This window comes from Melozone crissalis, unplaced genomic scaffold, assembly GCF_028551555.1.
Source record: "Melozone crissalis strain CALT ecotype California unplaced genomic scaffold, PUWL_Pcris_2 ptg000002l_1, whole genome shotgun sequence".
Lineage (NCBI taxonomy): Eukaryota > Metazoa > Chordata > Aves > Passeriformes > Passerellidae > Melozone > Melozone crissalis.
The window spans coordinates 67,209-87,097 of record NW_026535780.1 but is presented as its reverse complement, the minus strand read 5'-3'; the positions used below and the strand labels follow the sequence as shown (position 1 = coordinate 87,097).

At 48.9% G+C, this 19,889-nt stretch overlaps 3 protein-coding genes and 1 pseudogene across 3 annotated transcripts; 3 read left to right on the top strand and 1 right to left on the bottom strand.

Moving 5' to 3' along the window:
* The first annotated feature begins 2,159 nt into the window (after positions 1 to 2,159).
* LOC128951045 (feather keratin B-4-like) lies at positions 2,160 to 2,504 on the top strand. Its single transcript, XM_054296203.1, has one exon. The coding sequence runs from the start codon at positions 2,181 to 2,183 to the stop codon at positions 2,502 to 2,504; it is 324 nt and encodes a 107-aa protein (XP_054152178.1). The 5' UTR covers positions 2,160 to 2,180.
* Positions 2,505 to 5,401: 2,897 nt separating this feature from the next.
* Positions 5,402 to 5,743, bottom strand: LOC128950971 (feather keratin B-4-like). Its single transcript, XM_054296097.1, has one exon. It carries the CDS (start codon positions 5,741 to 5,743, stop codon positions 5,402 to 5,404), a length of 342 nt encoding a protein of 113 aa, XP_054152072.1.
* A 2,174-nt stretch (positions 5,744 to 7,917) lies between these two features.
* On the top strand, positions 7,918 to 8,501 carry LOC128951027 (feather keratin B-4-like). The gene is made up of 2 exons (XM_054296181.1): positions 7,918 to 7,955; positions 8,135 to 8,501. The coding sequence occupies exon 2, from the start codon at positions 8,166 to 8,168 to the stop codon at positions 8,499 to 8,501; it is 336 nt and encodes a 111-aa protein (XP_054152156.1). The 5' UTR covers positions 7,918 to 7,955; positions 8,135 to 8,165.
* Positions 8,502 to 12,234: 3,733 nt separating this feature from the next.
* LOC128933283 (feather keratin B-4-like) lies at positions 12,235 to 12,880 on the top strand (annotated as a pseudogene).
* The last annotated feature ends 7,009 nt before the right edge of the window (positions 12,881 to 19,889 follow it).

The window sequence follows — 19,889 nt, the reverse complement described above, 5'->3', positions numbered from 1 at the left end:
CTGGAGAATTGTGTGAGGTACAGAGGGCTCTTGGATGGCTTTTATGTGGCTCCTGGAGGGGCGGGACAGCCGTGTCCCATGGCCTTGGGGCAATTTTGAGACAGCAGCACTTGCCTGGCCCAACCTGGTGAGTGAGGAGGTGGGGAATGTTTTCCTTCATGCAATACTGCAATTCCATGTCCTGCTCTTGAGGCCATGTCTATCTGACCTTGGAGGCAGCTTTCTGTCAGGAGTTGGTATTTGGGATGATTTGGTTGTTCAGTGTTTATCAAGGAAGGCTGAATAAACAACCAAAACTCTGGATATTTGCAATGCTATCAGTGAGGTCATTTTCTGGTGTAACTCATGTGCTGTGGTTTGTGGGTGCCTTGTGAAGACTGGGACTCTGTTCTGTGCCACTGGATGTCCATCAGTCATTGTGTTGCACCCAGGAATGCTGAGGGAGCTGCTGATATCCTGGGAAGGTCACTCTACAAAATCCAGGAAAATTCTGGAGCCTGGGAGTGTTTTCTGATGGATGACAGAGAGCTCCTGGCCTTGTGTCTTGAATGGGGTCTATGGACTAGATCTGGTAAAAGTGAGGCTGTTCAGGCTGGATTTGTTACAGTGTTATGGTCCATTTGGATTTCCGGGATTTCAACAACAACCTAATCTGTCATTTAAAATGTATTTCTTGACCTCTGTCAGAAATTTAAGAAATGAACAAAAAACAGGACCCGTCCCTTTGTTCCCAGGCTTCTCTGTGACGTCAATACATTTATTCCGCATTCAAGCCGTAAGGTTTCACAATTTATATCCTCTGAGTCTTGGCATTATGTTCCTCTTAGCAAATAACCATTAGTTACCAACGGATGGTCAACAACCTCCTCTTTCCTTCTCTGCCATTACTTGGGCATTTCTTTGTGGAATTCTCAGATTCCACGTCCTTCTCTTGAGGCCGTGTCTATCTCACCTTGGCAGCAGCCTTTCAGTGTGCCTTTTGGAGATGAAATTTGAGTGTTGTGGGTGCAGGATGAAGACGTGACCAGAGCTTTGGAGAGCTGAGGCCACCCTGCAGCTCGGGCTTGCCGTGGTCTGTGGGTGTGTTGTGGGAAGTTCCCCCAGCCTCACTCAGCCCTGACAAGCTGCTCTGGGCTTTGCTGCTCTTCCAAGTACCCGGTGTTGCCCCTTCCACCCCTTGCCCTCTCTCCACGCAATGTCCCCAGCTGTCAAAGCCTGACTGGAGACATCACCTTTACCATCAGTCATGCTCTGAGGGTGTCTTGCTGTCCCTCTTCTCTGGGAGTTTTACAGGGATGGAAGGATTTGATATTCAGGAGTTTTGGGACCTTTCCTTGGGCTGAGTGTGGAGGAGCAAGATCAATTCTCTGGGCAATGTTTGATTGTCAGAAATATGGTTTCGTAATTGTGCATCATTTTTGGAGGAGAGTATTGCGCGATCCTCAACAACCCAGGCAAGTCCAGGTGTCCAGTGTGGTGGCCTGAGAAGGATCTGAATGGCAGGACCCAGAAGGTTGAGGTCTGGGATGTCCGCAAAACAGGCAGAAGCTGAGAGAGCTGGGAGTTCTTTCAGGCAGGACCCAGAATACAAATGGGACATGTTCCCAATGTGCCATGGAATGACCTCAGATGACCCCTGAGTTCTCCTCAGCTTTGGCGGAACCTTCTACGTGCCCTGACACGCGGCACCAACAGCCACACACTGCTCTCTAATTGTGGCAGTTCAGAGGAGCCGCCAAGGTCAGATGGACACAGCCCCAAGGGAAGGGCGTGAAACTGCAGAACTCCAGGAAGGAGAACACTCCCCACCTCAGGACTCACCAGGCTGGGCCAGGCAAGAGCTGCTGCCTCAAAAATGCCCCAAGGCCATGGGACAAGGCTGTCCCGCCCCTGCAGGAGCAGCATAAAAGCCGGCCCAGGGCCTCTCTCCCCCACACACTTCTCCAGACTCCATCCGCTCCTGCTTCTTCCAAGAACCAGGTGAGCCTCAAACCCCTGACCCTCCTGCTCCTGCACCTCTTGGGTCCTCTCTTCCAGAACCCTCAGCCCCAGCCTTGGCAGGCCTCACGCCTCCCCACAGCCCCACAACAACCTCCACACTCCATCACTGCCCCTTGCACCCCTCACTCCTGCCCTTCCTCACCCTGCTCTCTCTTCCAGGCACCCTCCACACCACACCCATGGCCTGCTACAACCGCTGCACTCCCTGCGGACCCACCCCGCTGGCCAACAGCTGCAACGAGCCCTGTGCCCTGCAATGCCAGGATTCCCGAGTTGTTATTCAGCCTTCTCCCGTGCTGGTCACCCTGCCAGGACCCATCATGAGCTCCTTCCCCCAGAACACCGCCGTCGGATCCACCTCCTCGGCTGCCGTGGGCACTGAGCTCAGTGTGCAGGGACAGCCCATCTCTGGCGGATTTGGTGGCTTTGGTGGCTACGGCCATGGCTATGGGCTGGGAGGCCTGGCCTGCTATGGCAGGAGGGGCTATGGAAACATCTGCTAAGGGCCCTCAGCACCACCCCTGACACCAACCACCCACTCCCTGGAACTCATCTCAGGCTCTGAGGACACATCTCTGGGACAAGATTCTGAAACGGGCTCAGCACTTCCAGGTCCTGCTCTCAGGGCTCCAAGCAAGGCAGCAGCCAAGGGACCAGCCTGGGCTGTCCCCAAACATGGCCCATCTGCCTCCTGCTCTTCTCCTGCTTCCTGCTATCCATGGTCCCTTCTGCTCTGTCCATTCCCCTCTGGACAAACCCCTTCTCCCAAGCCAGAGACCCTCGGGCAGCTCTGCTGGGCTGCTGCCGTGGCAGGGCAGGAAGGCCTCGGTGCTCTGGCTAAACCTTGCCAAAGGAAGGGGCCTTGGCTAATGCTCGGCCTGCTTGCACCTCAGACCAGTTCCCTTCCCCTGGCTGCTCCTGAGTTTTCACTCTGCTACCTCAATAAAGATTTCTTGCATCACTACCTCAGATGACTCCTTCATTCTTCTCCCAAGCTTCTTCCAGTCTCACTCAGCACTGAGCCAGGCTTGTAGAGGCCCCTGGGGTGGGTGAAAAAATGCAACAAGATCACTCTTAGGTATTATTTCTGCATTTCCTTTGCTCACTGACATATTTTGCTCTTCCGTTGCATTATCTCCTGAAGCCTTCAGCTATTGAAAGACAAACCTGGACACACCACTGCAGGTCTATCGCTGGCTCTGGCACAAGCCCCTCGTGGGTGCTGTGTGCAATTTTTCTAGACACCAGTTGCTCCTGCCTGTCATTGTCATCCAGGGCGATCTCCAGCTCTGTCTGAGCAGGTCCATGCCTTCCTCATTTCCAGATCTGAACTCCCCTCTCCAGTCTCACCAGAGTGGAGCAGAGCAGCAGAATCCCCCCTCACCTGCTGCCCACGCTCTGGGGATGAGCCCAGGACACAGAGGGGTGTCTCTTTGGTGCATTCACATGGCGGGGCATGTCCAATACTTCATCCACCAGCACCCCAAGTGCTCCTCCTTGGGCTCAATCCCCTCATCACCCAGCCTTTATCCTGCATGGTTGGGATTGCTCAAGTCCAGGTGCAGTAGATTCTGCCCCTGCTCTGCTCTGATGATTTTTGGAGAACTCTGTAAATCTCTGGGGTACTGGGAACAAGGAAGACAAGACTGAGGTGAGGGATACCCAGGGCATGGCCTCAAGGATAATCCATGGCTGAAGGTTTGGGACAGCCATTGCCCATGACATTGGGGCATTTTCCAGGCCAGCTGCTCTTGCCTGGCCCAGCTGGGTGAGTCACGAGGTTGGGATTGCTTTGCTTCCCAGACCTCTGCAATTCCATATCCTGCTCCCGAGGCCATGCCCATCTGAGCTTGGCAGCAGCTTTGTTGATTTGGTATTCACCCCAAAATTGGTGGATGAGGGAAGAGGTGCCAGTATCCTGCACCTGGACTTGTGCAAGTCCTTTGTTCCTGTGCCAGAACACATCCTTGTCTCTGTGCTGGAGAGATGTGGATGTTGGTTGGAGCATTTGGTGGAGAAGGAATGGGCAGCATGATCTCACTCAGAGAGCAGTGGTCAATGGCTCCACATCCCCGTGTGGAGAACGGGGATGAGTGGCGACCCACAGAGACTCATGTTGGGATTATTTTAATTTTGAATCATTGTCAGAAATCCGGGTCCTGGGATTTAGGGGGAAGGAAAATCAGGGACCACTCCATGCTGAGTAGTGGGGTTGGTTGTCTGGAGGGAAGTGGTGGCATTCAGAGGGGCTGGAACAGGTTGGAAATGTGGGATATTGTCAGTTTCATGAAGCTGAACAAGACAAATTGCAAGATCCAGGATCTCTTTTGGAGCAATTCCAAACATGGCTATAGGCTGGATGATGAGTGGATTGAGGGCAGCCCAGAGGAGATAGCCTTGGGGTACTGGTGGATGAAGAACTGGAGCTGCCCCACCATGTGAATGAGCTGACCAGAAACTCCCTTGGTACTGGGCTCATGTCCATGGCATGGGCAGAAGGTGAAGGGGGGGAACTCTGCCCCTCTGCTCTGGCTGGGGTGGATTGGAAATTTGTGTTCAACTCTGGGACCTGAAAATAAGAGAGAGATGAAGCAGCTTGTGCAGATCTGTAAATGGGGCTGGAAGATGATGATGGTATGGAGCAACTGATGTCCAGCCAAAATGAACTCAGCGCCCATGAGGGGCTTGTGCCCGAATCAAGGATAGAGCTGCATTGGTGTATCCAGGCCTGGGATTAAGGATGTGAGGTTCTTCTCTGTGATGGACACAAAGTGTGTCAGTGTGTCCCAGTGGGTCGTGGAACTACAGAACCAATTCCACTATAGGTGTTGGTGCGATTTTCATCCTCCACAAATGACTTGTGGAGACATGGATTTGTGCCAAGTGTTGTTGGCACTCCTTTGCCAGAAAGAAGTTGGAGGAGACGTCTCAGTTTGCAAGGCAAGAGAATTTTATTGAGGCAAAAGAACAGTGAGACGACATGAGCAGCCAGTAGAAGGGAGCTGGTCTGAGAGGCAAGTAGGGCGTCCATCAGTCGAGGTCCTCTGATTACAGGAGGTTTGGCCAGAGCATCAAGGCCTTCCTGCTCCTTAGAAGCAGCAGCTGGATGGTGAAGGTTCCCAGTGGTCTCTGGCTTGGGAGAAGGGATTGGCAGAAGAAGGGACGGGATAGAGCTGAAAGGGAGTGGGAGATGAGCAGGAGGCAGATGGGCCATGTTTGCAGATATCCTGGACTGGCCCCTTGGCTGCTGCCTTGCCCTGGGACAAGATGATACCTAAAGGCATCCCTGGAATTGAAATTGTTGAGCCTGTTTAAGAGCTCTGGCACAGAAATGCATCCTCAATGCCTGAGATGAGCTCCAGGGAGTGGGTGGTTGGTGTCAGGGCTGGTGCTGAGGCCCTTAGCAGATGTTGCCATAGCCCCTTCTGCCATAGCAGCCCAGGCCTCCCAGCCCATAGCCAAATCCACGGCCATAGCCAAGGCCAAAGCCACCAAAGCCACCAAATCCACCAGAGATGGGCTGTCCCTGCACACTGAGCTCAGTGCCCACGGCAGCCGAGGAGGTGGATCCGACGGCGGTGTTCTGGGGGAAGGAGGTCATGATGGGTCCTGGCAGGGTGACCAGCACAGGAGAAGGCTGAATAACAACTCGGGAATCCTGGCATTGCAGGGCACAGGGCTCGTTGCAGCTGTTGGCCAGCGGGGTGGGTCCGCAGGGACGGCAGAGGCTGTTGCAGGCCATGGGTGTGGTGTGGAGGGTGCCTGGAAGAGAGGGAGGTGAGGTTAGAGAGGAGTGTGGGGGTGAGAGGTGCCGTGATGCAGCAGGTTGAGGGAGTGTGGAGGCTGTTGTGGGGCTGTGGGGAGGAGAGACGGAGGCTCAGGCTCAGGCTGAGGGTGCTGCAAGAGAGGGGCCAGGGGAGAAGGTGGAGGAGGGCCAGGGGATTGAGGCTTACCTGGTTCTTGGAAGAAGCAGGAGCGGATGGAGTCTGGAGAAGTGTGTGGGGGAGAGAGGCCCTGGGCCGGCTTTTATGCTGCTCCTGCAGGGGCGGGACAGCCTTGTCCCATGGCCTTGGGGCATTTTTGAGGCAGCAGCTCTTGCCTGGCCCAGCCTGGTGAGTCCTGAGGTGGGGAGTGTTCTCCTTCCTGGAGTCCTGCAGTTTCACGTCCTTCCCTTGGGGCTGTGTCCATCTGACCTTGGCGGCTCCTCTGAACTGCCACAATTAGAGAGCAGTGTGTGGCTGTTGGTGCCGCGTGTCAGGGCACGTAGAAGGTTCAGCCAAAGCTGAGGAGAACTCAGGTGTCATCCGAGGTCATTCCATGGCATATTGGTAACATGTCCCATTTGTATTCTTGCCTTCTGCCTGAAAGAACTCCCAGCTCTCTCAGCTTCTGCCCGTTTTAAAGGAAATCCCAGGCCTCAACCCCCTGTGGCCTGCCATTCCGATCCTTCTCAGGCCCCCACACCTGACCCCTGGACTTGCCTGGGTTGTTGAGGTCTGTGCAGTACTCTGTTCCAAAAAACCTAGTACAATTTCCAAACCCTCTTTCTGTCAAGCAGACATTGTTCAGAGACTGATCTTGCTCCTCCACAATCAGTCAGGTAAAGGTCACAAAACTCCTAAATATCAAATCCTTCCATTCCTGTAAAACTCCCAGAGAAGAGGGACAGCAAGACACCCTCAGAGCACGACTGATGGTAAAGGTGATGTCTCCAGTCAGGCTTTGACAGCTGGGGACATTGCGTGGAGAGAGGGCAAGGGGTGGAAGGGGCAACACCGGGTACTTGGAAGAGCAGCAAAGCCCAGAGCAGCTTGTCAGGGCTGAGAGAGGCTGGGGGAACTTCCCACAACACACCCACAGACCACGGCAAGCCCGAGCTGCAGGGTGGCCTCAGCTCTCCAAAGCTCTGGTCACGTCTTCATCCTGCACCCACCACACTCAAATTTCATTTCCGAAAGGCACACTGAAAGGCTGCTGCCAAGGTGAGATAGACACGGCCTCAAGAGAAGGACGTGGAATCTGAGAATTCCACAAAGAAATGCCCAAGTAATGGCAGAGAAGGAAAGAGGAGGTTGTTGACCATCCGTTGGCAACTAATGGTTATTTGCTAAGAGGAACATAATGCCAAGACTCAGAGGATATAAATTGTGAAACCTTACGGCTTGAATGCGGAATAAATGAATTGACGTCACAGAGCTGCCTGGGAACAAAGGGATGGGCCCCGTTTGTTGTTTATTTCTTAAATTTCTGACAGATGTCAAGAAATACATTTTAAATGACAGATTAGGTTGTTGTTTGAAATTAGGAAATCCAAATGGACCATAACACTGTAACAAATCCAGCCTGAACAGCCTCACGTTTCCCAGATCTGCTCCCTTGACTCCATTCGAGACACAAGGCCAGGAGCTCTCTATTATCAATCAGGAAACACTCCCAGGCTCCAGAATCTTCCAGCATTTTGCAGAGTGACCTCCCCAGGAGTTCCTTAGCAGCTCCCTCAGCATTCCTGGCTGCAACACAATGACTGATGGACATCCAGTGGCACAGAACAGAGTCCCAGTCTTCACAAGGCACCCACAAACCACAGCAAAAGAGTTACACCACAAAATGGCCTCAGTGATGACATTGCAAGTCTCCAGGGCTGTGGTTGTTTATTCAGCCTTCCTTGATAAACACTGAACAATCAAATCCTCCCAAATACCAACTCCTTAAAAAAAGTTGCCTCCAAGGTCAGATAGACATGGCCTCAAGAGCCAGACATGGAATTGCAGAATTGCATGAAGGAAAACACTCCCCACCTCATGACTCACAAGGTTGGGCCAGGCAAGTGCTGCAGCCTCAAAAATGCCCCAAGGCCATGGGACAACGCTGTCCGCCCCTCCAGGACCAGCATAAAAGCCGGCCCAGAGCCCTCTGTCCCTCACACACTTCTCCAGACTCCATCCGCTCCTGCTTCTTCCAAGAACCAGGTGAGCCTCAATCCCCTGACCCTCCTGCCTCTGCACCCGACTCCTCTCATCCAGCACGCTCAGCCCCAGCTTCTGCAACCTTCATGCCTCCCCACAGCCCCACAACAGCCTCCAAACTCTGTCACTGCCCCTTGCAACTCTCACCCCCACCCTGCATTATCTCCTTCTCTTCCAGACACCCTCCACACCACACCCATGGCCTGCTCCAACCGCTGCACTCCCTGCGGACCCACCCCGCTGGCCAACAGCTGCAACGAGCCCTGTGCCCTGCAATGCCAGGATTCCCGAGTTGTTGTCCAGCCTTCTCCCGTGCAGGTCACCCTGCCAGGACCCATCATGACCTCCTTCCCCCAGAACACCACCGTCGGATCCACCTCCTCGGCTGCCGTGGGCACTGAGCTCAGTGTGCAGGGACAGCCCATCTCTGGCGGATTTGGTGGCTTTGGTGGCTTTGGCTATGGCGGTGGATTTGGCTATGGCCTGGGAGGCCTGGGCTGCTATGGCAGAAGGGGCTATGGCTCCATCTGCTAAGGGCCCTCAGCACCACCCCTGACACCACCAGCTCTGGGCTCTGGCCACAGCTCCTGCAAGCAAAGCACCTCGGCTGATGGTTGCCCTGCTTAAAGCTCACTCTGGATCCCTTCCATTTCATTTTCCTGTCTCCTTGTTCTTTTGCGTCAATAAAGTTTTTCTGCATCAAAGCCTGAGATGCCTCGTCTTCCTTTTTGAGTCCCATTGGTTTCACATCCTCACCCAGCACAGTGCCAGGGCTCAGCAGGACTTTGGTGAAAGGAAAAGGGGCCCCAGACTTTTCTCTTGGAAATATGTCAGCAATATTTGACAGAACCGCCACCACTATTAATAAACAAGACCTGCACATGAAGCAAAGGACGGGGAGAACCTTCCAAAATATTTTACAATCCAAACACCTTCTATACCAAAGGCTTTGACAAATTAATGCTCTTCTGCTCAAATTTTCTCTCTGCCAGCACACAAAATCTCTTCCCAGCAGGACCCCCAAGCCCTCTGAACAAACACTCAGAGAATTTTCCACTTGGGCAGGAGCTCTGGAGTGCAAGCGCTTCATTCCCTGCAGCTCACGCAGGCCCAGAGAGAGCAGAGTTTCCCAGCACCATGGACAGTTCATGTTTTGATTTCCCAGCAGCCTCCACCTCCTCTTCCCCTCCGTGACCAACCTCACACTGAAAAATCCGTGCTTTCTTTTCCCACAGAATTCCATGTTTGTGACAGTGTTCACAGGGGTCCGAGGATGAGGGAAGAGACAAGGATCTGACTCCATGTTTCAGAAGGCTTGATTTATTATTTTATTATATGTATTATATTATAACTATACGAAAAGAATAGAAGAAAGGATTTCATCAGAAGGCTAGCTAAGGATAGAAAAAGAAACAATAATAACAAAGGTTTGTGTCTCGGACTTTCTGTCTAAGCCAGCTGACTGTGATTGGCCATTAATTAGAAACATCCAACATGGACCAATCACAGATCCACCTGCTGCATTCCACAGCAGCAGATAACCATCGTTTACATTTTGTTCCTGAGGCCTCTCAGCTTCTCATGAGGAAAAATTCTCAGGAAAGGATTTTTCATAAAAGATGTCTGTGACACATGTTTTCTCTTTTCCCGTTTCCCTCTTGTCCTCCACGTGTGCCCTGCAGAGAACAGCAGAGCTCCCTTGGCTTCATCCTCTGCCCTCAGAGATGCACACACAGATGGCTGGGAGGTCTCTCAGCCTCTCCTCTAGGAAAGATCCTCCTTTAGAGCATTTCTGGCTCTGAAATGGTCTTGATTCACTAAATCAATTTCATTTTCACACTGGGGTGGCCAGGACTGCCCACGACCCTTCACATGTGACCCCACCAGTGCTAAACAGACAGCAAAAGTCACCTCTCCCTGCTTGCTCAGTATTCCAGATCCTGGATGCTTGAGGTGCCTGCTCCCAAAATGCTACAGGGACATCTCCTGGTCCATTTCTCCTCCACCACAACCACAAAGGCTTTTCTGGAGAAGAAAACAATTGTTCCAACTGAGACTCAGACATTTTATCTCATCTGGGATGACTGACTCCCCTCATCAAGAATCAGGGCTTGGCTCCTGTCCTTGCTGAGCTCCAGCAGATGCCCAGGACCACTCAGGTTTTCAGTGTTGGCCAAAAAGATCCAATTTTTGGATCCTGGGGATTTGCTGCCATCTGGACTTTTGGACACTGACCACAAGCCTCTGGGCCCAGCCCTTCTGAGCCTTCTCAGACCACTGACACAACCTGGACTTGCCTGGTTGTTGAGGATCATGCAATGCTCGCCTCCAACAACCCTGGGCAACCTCCAAATCCTCATTCTGACCATCAAATACTGCCCAGAGAAGTGTCCTCACTCAGCCCAAATTGGGACCTAAAATACCCTGGACATCAAAACTGTAAAATCAACATAGAAGAGCACAACTAATATAAAAGTCAAGGTTTAATGTCAGGGTTTGCCAGACTGGGGAAATGCGGAGAAAGAGGGAATGTGATGGAAGGGGCATCATTGTGGGAACCCAGAACATCCCTCTGGCAGTCCAGGATGGCCAGGACCCCTGCCAGGGAGCTCAGAGGCCCTGGAACGGAGCCCAAAACACCTTTGGTTTTGATTATCATCTGTGGACCAAATTACCAACCTTATATGAAGACCAGCGAGCCACAACAGTTTAAGTAGAATAATAATGAAGTTATCATGAGGTGAAAAAGTAGATTTTGGGGTTTCTGGTATGGGGGTTCAGGAGGCAGGATGGAGGGAACTGGGCATGTCCAGCCTTTCTCCTTCTTCTTCTTGGCCTCCATCCTCTGCTGTGATGGTGGCACTTTTGGATTGGTTTAGAGTAGGAGCTCACTGTCTAACATAGGTGATAGGTATTGGAAAGTAATTGTAAATATTGTACATGTAGTTTTTAGTATAAAGACATAACATAAAGACATAACACCACCTCAGGGGCAGGCAGTGTGCCTGGAACTGTCCTGCTGGGCAGACCTCGGCAGGGCAGGAGAAAATTTTTTATAGATAAGATACAATAAACAGCCTTGAGACCGAGAACCGAAGAGCCCTGACTCCTTCTTCAAGCGCCAAGCTGGGAAAAGAGACTTTCTAACTTTTCTCGGGGTCACTCTGATAAACTAGAGATCCCGACACAGCACCAGGTACTTGGAACAGCTGCAAAGCTCAGCCCGGCCTGACAAGGCTGAGAGAAACTGGGGACAACTCTTTACAACACACCCAGAAAGCCACAGCACACCAGGGCCACGGGATGACCTAAATGATGACACTCCAGCTCTCCAAAATCCTGGTCACGTCTTCGGCCTGCCCAGACAAGAACCATCAGCAGCAGGATTTGGTTGCTGTAATTTGCAATTAATTAAAAGCTGCCACCAAGGTCAGGTGGGCATGGCCTCAAGAGAGGGACGTGGAATCACAGAATTTACTAAGACACGCTGGAACCATGAGAGGGGAGGGGAGAGGACCACGCTGGTTGTCTGTTAGTAATTATTGCGTTTTGCTCAGAGGGACACAATGTTAACATTTATAGAACAAAAGTTATGAAACCTCGTGGCTTGAATGCGGAATGAGAGAATCGAGGTCACAGCCCCGGCAAAAAGGGATCAGGTTTGTTGTTTGTTCACTGGATTTCTAAACCAGGTCAAGGAATGCACTTTAAATGACAGCGAATGCTGTCTTGTAAATTTGAAAAATACAAATGGAAGCAAACATTGGAACAAGCTCAGCCCGACTGTGCTCTCGTTTTCCAGATTGTCTCTCGATCCCACTCAAGACACAAGGCCAAGAGATCTCTTTCATCCATCACAAGGAACTTCCAGGCACCAGGACCTTGCCAAGCTGTTCCAGAGTGACCAGCCCAGGAGCTCCTCAAAGCTCCCTCAGCATTTCTGGATGGACACAATGACAGATGGACATCCAGCAGCACAAAACAGAGCCCCAGTCTTCACAAGGAACCCACAAACCACAGCGCTCGAGTGCCACAAAATGATCTCACTGATGACATTGCAAATCTTCAGGGCCCTGGTTGCTTATTAAGCCCTCGCTGAAACACATTGAACAATCACATCCACCCAAACACCAAATTATTAATGTTCCTGACAAGGTCAAATGGACACAGCAACAAGAGCTGGACACGAAACTGCAAAATTGTGGGAGGGAAAACATTCCCCACTTCATGACACACCAGTAACAAAAGAGCTGCTGCCTAAAAAATACCTCAAGGCCATGGGACAAGGCTGTCCCACCCATCCAGAACCTGCATAAAAGCCAGCCCAGAGCCTCTCTCCCTCACACACTTCTCCTCAAGCCTTCTCCTCCTGCTCCTGCACACAACCAGGTGAGCCTCAATCCTCTGACCCTCCTGCTCCTGCAACCCCGGCCCCTCTCCTCCAGCACACTCAGCCCCAGCCTCAGCAGCCCTCACACCTCCCCATAGCCCCACAACAGCCTCCACACTCCATCAGCATTCTGCATCACTGCCCTGCCTCACCCCTCTCTCTTCCAGGCACCCTCCACACCACACCCATGGCCTGCTACAACATCTGCCAACCCTGCGGACCCACCCCGCTGGCCAACAGCTGCAACGAGCCCTGTGCCCTGCAATGCCAGGATTCCCGAGTTGTTATCCAGCCTTCTCCCGTGCTGGTCACCCTGCCAGGACCCATCATGACCTCCTTCCCCCAGAGCACCGCCGTCGGATCCACCTCCTCGGCTGCCGTGGGCACTGAGCTCAGTGTGCAGGGACAGCCCATCTCTGGCGGATTTGGTGGCTTTGGTGGCTTTGGCTATGGCGGTGGATTTGGCTATGGGCTGGGAGGCCTGGGCTGCTATGGCAGAAGGGGCTATGGCAACATCTGCTAAGGGCCCTCAGCATCACCCCAGACACCAACCACCCACTCCTTGGAATTCATCTCAGGCTCTGAGGACACATCTCTGGGACCAGATTCTCAAATGGACTCACCACTTCCAGCTCCTGCTCTCAGGGCACCAAGCAAGGCAGCAGCCACACTGTCCCCAAACATGGCCCATCTGCCTCCTGCTCTTCTCCTGCTCCCTGCTCTCCATGGACCCTTTGTCTCTGTCCATTCCCCTCTGGACAAACCCCTTCTCCCAAGCCAGAGACCCTCAGACACCTCTGCCTGGCTGCTCCCACTGTGGGGCAGGAAATCCCCGATGCTCCGGCCAGGCCTGCTGCAATCAAAGGATCTGTGCTGATGTTTGTCCTGCTCCACCTCAGACCAGCTCCGTTTTATTTATTTCTCCTGCTTTTTACTTGTTTTTTTGCCTCAATAAAGTTTTCTTGCATCATAGGCTCACTTGACTCCTTTTCCTTTCTTCTCCCAAGAGTGTTCCAACCTCTCAGAGCCTGAATCCAGGTTTCCATTTTCCATCAGCTCCAACAGGCCTTGGGTTTGGTGTTCACTCTTTTTCCACTCATCCCAGCAGAGATGACCCTCCAAGGTGCCAAAATTTATTCAGGGAAAAATTTCAGCCCAATATTTCAGCCTGGTTTAATTTTTCCTCCCTTTTTGACCAACCTCCTTCCCTAACACCACTCACAATCCATAACAAGAAATAGAAAGGAATTCTGGAGGCAGAGTGGAAAGGAAGAGGAGAAAAAAGAAGTGGGAAAAATGTATTATTCCTTTCCATGGGTTCAGCACTGACTTCAGTGTCCCCATTTGTTGCAGTAAGGTAGAAAAATTATTTTAAAAATAATTAGAAAAAAATTGTAATAAAAATTATGAAGAAAGGGCCTCACAAAATCAAGCCTGCTCTCCTAAAATCAGTGTCTGGCCTTGCCAAGCTGGCACTTTGCAATTCCCCATGTGGGAGCAATCCCAGTATGAACAGTTTATTAACAAAACAATCCATTCCTGAGTTAAAAAAAAATCTAGCCACCTGTATAAATTTTTTTTGCACCGTTAGATAGAAAAATGAGAATTATCTCTCACAAACAACTTTTCCTGCATGTACACACTGGAGGTTTGAATGACCAATCAATGCATAATAACAATTTATTACTAACCAATATAGTAATTGGCAAGAAATTACCAATCATTTTGAGTCTGTAAAACTGTATACAAACAATTTATGTGGATAAAGAATGGGTTTTTGGAGTTATAAAATGGAATTATAAAAAAGTGTTATATTTCAATACCCATTCCATAACCTGTAAGGAACAGACCAAACAGGCTCTGGTCCCTTTTCCACAGGGAAAAATTCCCTCATTGTCCGAGGCATCTCCTGTGTCCTGCGTCAAAGCCAAGGCCAAGGAACGTTCACCAAAACCATCCCGTGCCTCACTTCAATCCCTGGAAGCGTTCAAGGCCAGGATGGGTTGGTTTAAAAACAATTCCCACGGAATTGGAAATATTTGCTTTGGAAAGCAAATATTGAAAAATTCCTTCCTGGAATCCCCCATCCCTGAGAGGGACCAACATCCCTGTGGGAATGGCACTTGGGGACATGGCTGGGAGTGGTTTTTGCAGTGCTGGGGGAAGAAGAGCTGGACTCACTCCCAGAGGGCTTTTCCAATCTCAAAAATTCCATGATTCTATGCCCCTTTGGAAGCTGATTCCAAGATTTCAATTCCTTACAATAAAAAAACAAAACAAAAAAACAAACAAAAAAAACCACCCTGAAACTAAAACTAAATATTAAAAAAAGAAAAATAAAATAAAAATAAAATTAAATTAAATGTATAAATATAAATATAAATATAAATATAAATATAAGTATAAATATAATCCTTACAATAAATTTAACTGTATTTATATATTTATACAAATATAAATATCGAATTTTGCCATCTGCAACCTATGGCTCAGTCCCTCTTCTAATTGTGGCCAATCCTAATGAGTCACTTCATTGATAAGAACAATAAACCAGTGATAAGACAATGATGACCCCCTGATAAAATCCCACCATTTTGTTATCCACATAAATAATTATAAATTAATTCTAATTTTATGTTCCCTTTTACGTCTCACCTAAGTTGACAACCTTGGAGGTTTTTCCCAATCACAAAATTTTAGGATATGATTTTAATTAGTAGAGTGGACCTTCCCATCAAACCCTATTTTAACAAAATATAATAAAATGTAATTTATTTTAATCCAGGTGTTTTTGGTGCCTTTCACAGTGAGAGTTTATTCAACCTGAACAATTAATTTTACGACAGTTTGGTGCGGAGGTGAAAGTGCTGTTCACATTTTCCATGTCCTGTGGAATCAGGACCCCTGATTTTCCACTTTTTACTACTACTACTACTACTACTACCACTACTACTACTACTAATAATAATAATAATAAACAAACCCTCAAAACCAGCTGCAATTGATAAATCCATCAACAGACTCTTGCAAGCAGATGGGGAAGGAAAAATAACCCCATAAATGTAAAAAAAAAACCAAAAACCTCCTATTTTAAGTAAATCCATAAAGCCCCATCAGGATAAATCAGAATAAATGCCAAAACCAAAGCACGAGGCAAAGGCCTTCTGGGGGAGAAAGGCATCCAAAAAAATAGAAAACACCTGGTTAGAAAACTCCAGCTAAAGAAATTATTGAGATTGATAAATAGGCCCACAAAAATAGAGGGAGAAAGGGAAAAGAATAAATTCTAACAAAAAGAGGGGAAAAATGGCAGAAAAACAAAAAATGTAAATGGTGGGGAAGGGGGAAGGGCAATGATCCAAAGGCAAAAAGTTCCTAAAAATGTTGATAAAAAGAACAAATTCTGAACTTTCCCAAAGCAAATCTACCACAAAATGTAAATTGTGAGAAAGAGGGAAGGACATTGATCCAAAGTCAAAATGCTGCCAAAAATGTTGATAAAAAACAAATTCTGAAATTTCCCAAATCAAATCTACCACAAAATGTAAACTATGAGAAAGGGGGAAGGACAATGATCCAAAGGAAAAACACTGCTAGAAATGTTGAAAAAAGGAACAAATTCTGAAATTTCCCAAAGCAAATCTCAGACCCCTCAGTTCTGCACCAATTCTGTGTCAGAATTCACCATTCTCAAGATCCTTGGACCACCAATTTTGGGTGTTGTCACCTCCTGCCCTCCCTGTCCCCACCCGGATGGAAAGTTTGGGACAATCCAGAGGTCATGGAATTGTGGAAGGGTTTGGATGGGAAGGGACCGTCAAGATCTTTAATTCCAACATTTTTGCCTGGGCAGGGACAGCTCCCACCATCCCAGGTGGATGCTCCAAGTATCATTCCATCATTCCATCATTCCATGATTCCATCATTCCACGATTCCATGACTTGCCCCAAGCCTGCCATCCTGGTTGCTCGTTAGCTGCTCCCGAGTTAACGAAGCTCAATCAAGACTCATCATGTGCAAAACCCACCAGGCACGGAGAGAAATTCCCGATCCATCGGGAGCCGGCCAGGAGCCCTCGCTCCACCAGAATTTTAGGACGCAGCTAAAAACGCCTTTGGGATGTCCTGAAACCACGAGGGATGATCCGAGCTGCTGCAGAGTGATTTTAATGATCTCCCAGGAATCCCTTAAAGCACCACATCGGGACAGATCCGTCCTTCCGGGGCCGCCTGGAATCCTGCAGGATCGGGAAAAGGATTCTTGCCCTGGGTTTCCAACCAAATCTCTTCTGTTTGTTTGTTTACTCGCCTTAAATATCACCTAAAAACCTGCGCTGACCTTTCCAGCTGAAAGGGCGGCTCTGTGCTGTTAACGGCTGGGATTTGTGACCTTGGAAGTCTTTTCCAACCAAAACAATTCCGTTATTATTCCAACCGAAACAATTCCATTCATTATTCCACAATTCCAGCAAGAACAGCGGCAATATTTTGGTTAAGAGGAAGTTTGGCATTGTTATTCCTCAACAGCAGATGTCACTCAGATTCTCCTCCCTCTATTAATTGAAATTCCCATAAATCAGAATTAAATTAAATTCCTTCAAGAAGGTGCCAGGCTCAACAGGAGCCCTCGGAGAAACGCTGCTGTCACAATTTGAAATGGAATCATGGAATGCTTTGGGTTGGAAAAGACCTCCAAGGTCATCTCCTTCCGACCTCGCTCCACCATCCCAGGTTGCTCCAACCTGGCCTTGGACACTTCCAGGGATCCAGGGGCAGCCACAGCTTCTCTGGGAATTCCATCCCAGCCCCTCACCACCCTCACAGGGAGGAATTCCTTCCCAATATCCCAAATTCCCTCTGTCAGTCCAAGCCATTCCCCTCGTCCTGTCCCAAAGATTTCAGCCAAATCAAACTTTCCATGGGAAACAAAGGAAGCAAATCCATCGGCCCCATCCCTTCCCTGCAGGATCCCGCTGCCAGCATCCCGTTATTCCTGACCCCGGGAAGGGAGCCCAAGTCCCTCCAGCCTGGAAAGGCCTCTGGAGCGACGGCTCTGCCCAAAGCAAACCCCGCGGCCTTGGAATTCACCGCTCTGGGGAAAAGCCGCCCGGACAAAGGGATTGGGAGAATCAGGGCACGGAACCAGCTGGATTTCAGGGTCCTTCCCAACCCAAACCATTCCGTGAGGATTTAGGAGCCCAACCCGTTCACCTCAACAGGGCCAAACTTTAAAGGGAATTTTTGGGGTTTCTCCCTGGGCCTCCGTGGGCCCGTGCGCACCAGGCCGGGCTCCGAGCCTTCCTCCCCTCCCGGGTTTTGTTATTCCCTGGCAGGATTGCTCGGGAACCAGGAGAGGGCTCAGGTGCAGGCTGAAATTATATTTTTAATATAATATTATTAATTTCTCCAGGGCTGAAATTATATTTTCCACTCCCAAAATCCACTGTTACTCAAGAGGATTTTGTGAATTCCTGCGGCTCCCAGATGGGACAAAAACAACGTTTCCCAATTTCCCAAAGAAAAGGGAAGGACAAGGACAAGGACACCTTTCGGAGAAGCCAAGCAAACAGATATGAAGATTTTTATGAATGAATATTTTAAAATGTATAATTTATTTTATATAATATATCAAATAAAATATAAATTTGTATTATATATAATATAATAAATATTTAAAATATTATATTATATTATATTATATTATATTATATTATATTATATTACAATAATGATAATATAATATATTGTATATAATATATTTTATATAATATAGTATATATAATATATAATTTTTAATATTTTTATATTTATTAATGAATTCATTTTTTATTAATTTAGAAACTATCTACGCGTGTGTGAATACTTTCTAAATTCATTTAAAAATGAATTCATTCATAAAGATAAAAATATTTATTTCCTGGAGAGCCAGGAAAGCAAAATCACCGACATGGGGGGAAAAAAATCATCCCAAAAAAAATGCTCTCCATCCTGAAGAAGTCCTGTTCTCCAGCTTCATTCCCTAAGGCTGGAATTGCAACAGGCTGGGGGGAATTGAGAGGGAGCAGCATGTTAAAAAATGGGATTAAAACATCAGCACTCCAAGGTTTGGGCTGTGGAATAAATGGGAGCGGAATAAATGGGATTGGATTTTATTTATGGAATTTTATTTCAGGAATTTTAATTTATTGGGTTTTATTTACGGAATGGTTCAGACTGGTTCAAGACCATCCATTCCCATCGTTTCCTTGGTGGAAAAGTGGATGTAATTTTTCCACTGTTCCTCTTGTTTAATCACTGGGGGGGGGGGGGGGGCGGTTTCAGAGTTGTTCCAAACCTTTATATAACTTAAAAATATGAAAAGACAACAGCCTCACGTCTCCATGGTGACGGAGACAGCGGGAATTCACAGGCATCTCGTTTTTAATCAAGGTTTAAAAGTCATGGAAATTCACTTGGAGCCTCCCTGGAAAGCTCCAGGCAGAACAAAGAGAGGCCGAGCCCAGGAATAAAATCATGGAATGGTTTTGGGTGGGAAGGGAGCTCGGCCACGTCCCCAAGTGCCACATCCCACCCCTCAGAGATGTCCTGATTTTCCTCTGGAAGTGTCCAGGGCCAGGTTGGACAGGGCTTGGGGCACCCTGGGATGGTGGGAGATGTTCCTGGCCATGGCAGGGGGATGGGATTTGGTGAAATTCCCTTCCAACCCAAACCATTCCATGATTTGGTGATGGAATGGATTTTCTCGGATCAGGATCCTTAGAGAAAAGGGCAAAGCTGCTCTGTTCTTCTGTAAAAATCAGGTTAAATTGAAAAAAAAAAAACCCAAAACCCATAAAAACAGCCTACCCAAAACAAAACATTTCCAAAACTAAACCTAAAAAGCGACAGGAAAAGGAGAAAAAACCCAAAATTTTACTGACTCACCCTTTCCCAGCCTCCACGCACGTCCCAAAGGAGAAAACCTGGTGGGTTTTGGGTCCTTCTGCTCCCAAAAAAACCACGGCTGGACGTGAGGGAGCCGTGGAGAGAGGAGAGAACATGTGAGCAGCACCCCGGGCACTGCTGAGCCAGCCGGCCAAATTCCTGGAAAAACTGCAAGTCAGGGATTGTGCTGGGGCTGGAAAGGGAATAAAAGGGTTTTTTTGTGGTTGGTTCCTCACCGTGACCCAACTTGTCCCCTCCTGAGAAATTTGAATTTCCCCGAGTTTTGGCCACGGGGCGAAAGCTGCTCCAAAAGTCTCGTGGTGTCCTCAGCTCTGTTGTCACCCTGGCCAGGTGCCCTTTATCCTTCTAAAAATATATTTTGGGTTAAAAATATATTTTGGGCTTTTTTCTCGGGGTTTTTGGGGGTTTTGGGGTGTGCTGATCCCAGTGAGGGAATTTCTGATGGAGGGAAAAATTTGGGGTGAACAAATTTCAGTGGGACCCCAAGAGTGAAGAGTGGGCAGAGCTGGGAGGGCATGGAGGGGTTGGAGCCTCCTAATTTGGGGTCTCCATCCCCCTGGAAAAACTGCAAAAAACTCTGGAAAAAC

Bases quoted from the DNA above. Each gene is read 5' to 3' on its own strand.
- LOC128950971 (XM_054296097.1), bottom strand. From the start codon at position 5,743: ATGGCCTGCAACAGCCTCTGCCGTCCCTGCGGACCCACCCCGCTGGCC.
- LOC128951045 (XM_054296203.1), top strand. From the start codon at position 2,181: ATGGCCTGCTACAACCGCTGCACTCCCTGCGGACCCACCCCGCTGGCC.
- LOC128951027 (XM_054296181.1), top strand. From the start codon at position 8,166: ATGGCCTGCTCCAACCGCTGCACTCCCTGCGGACCCACCCCGCTGGCC.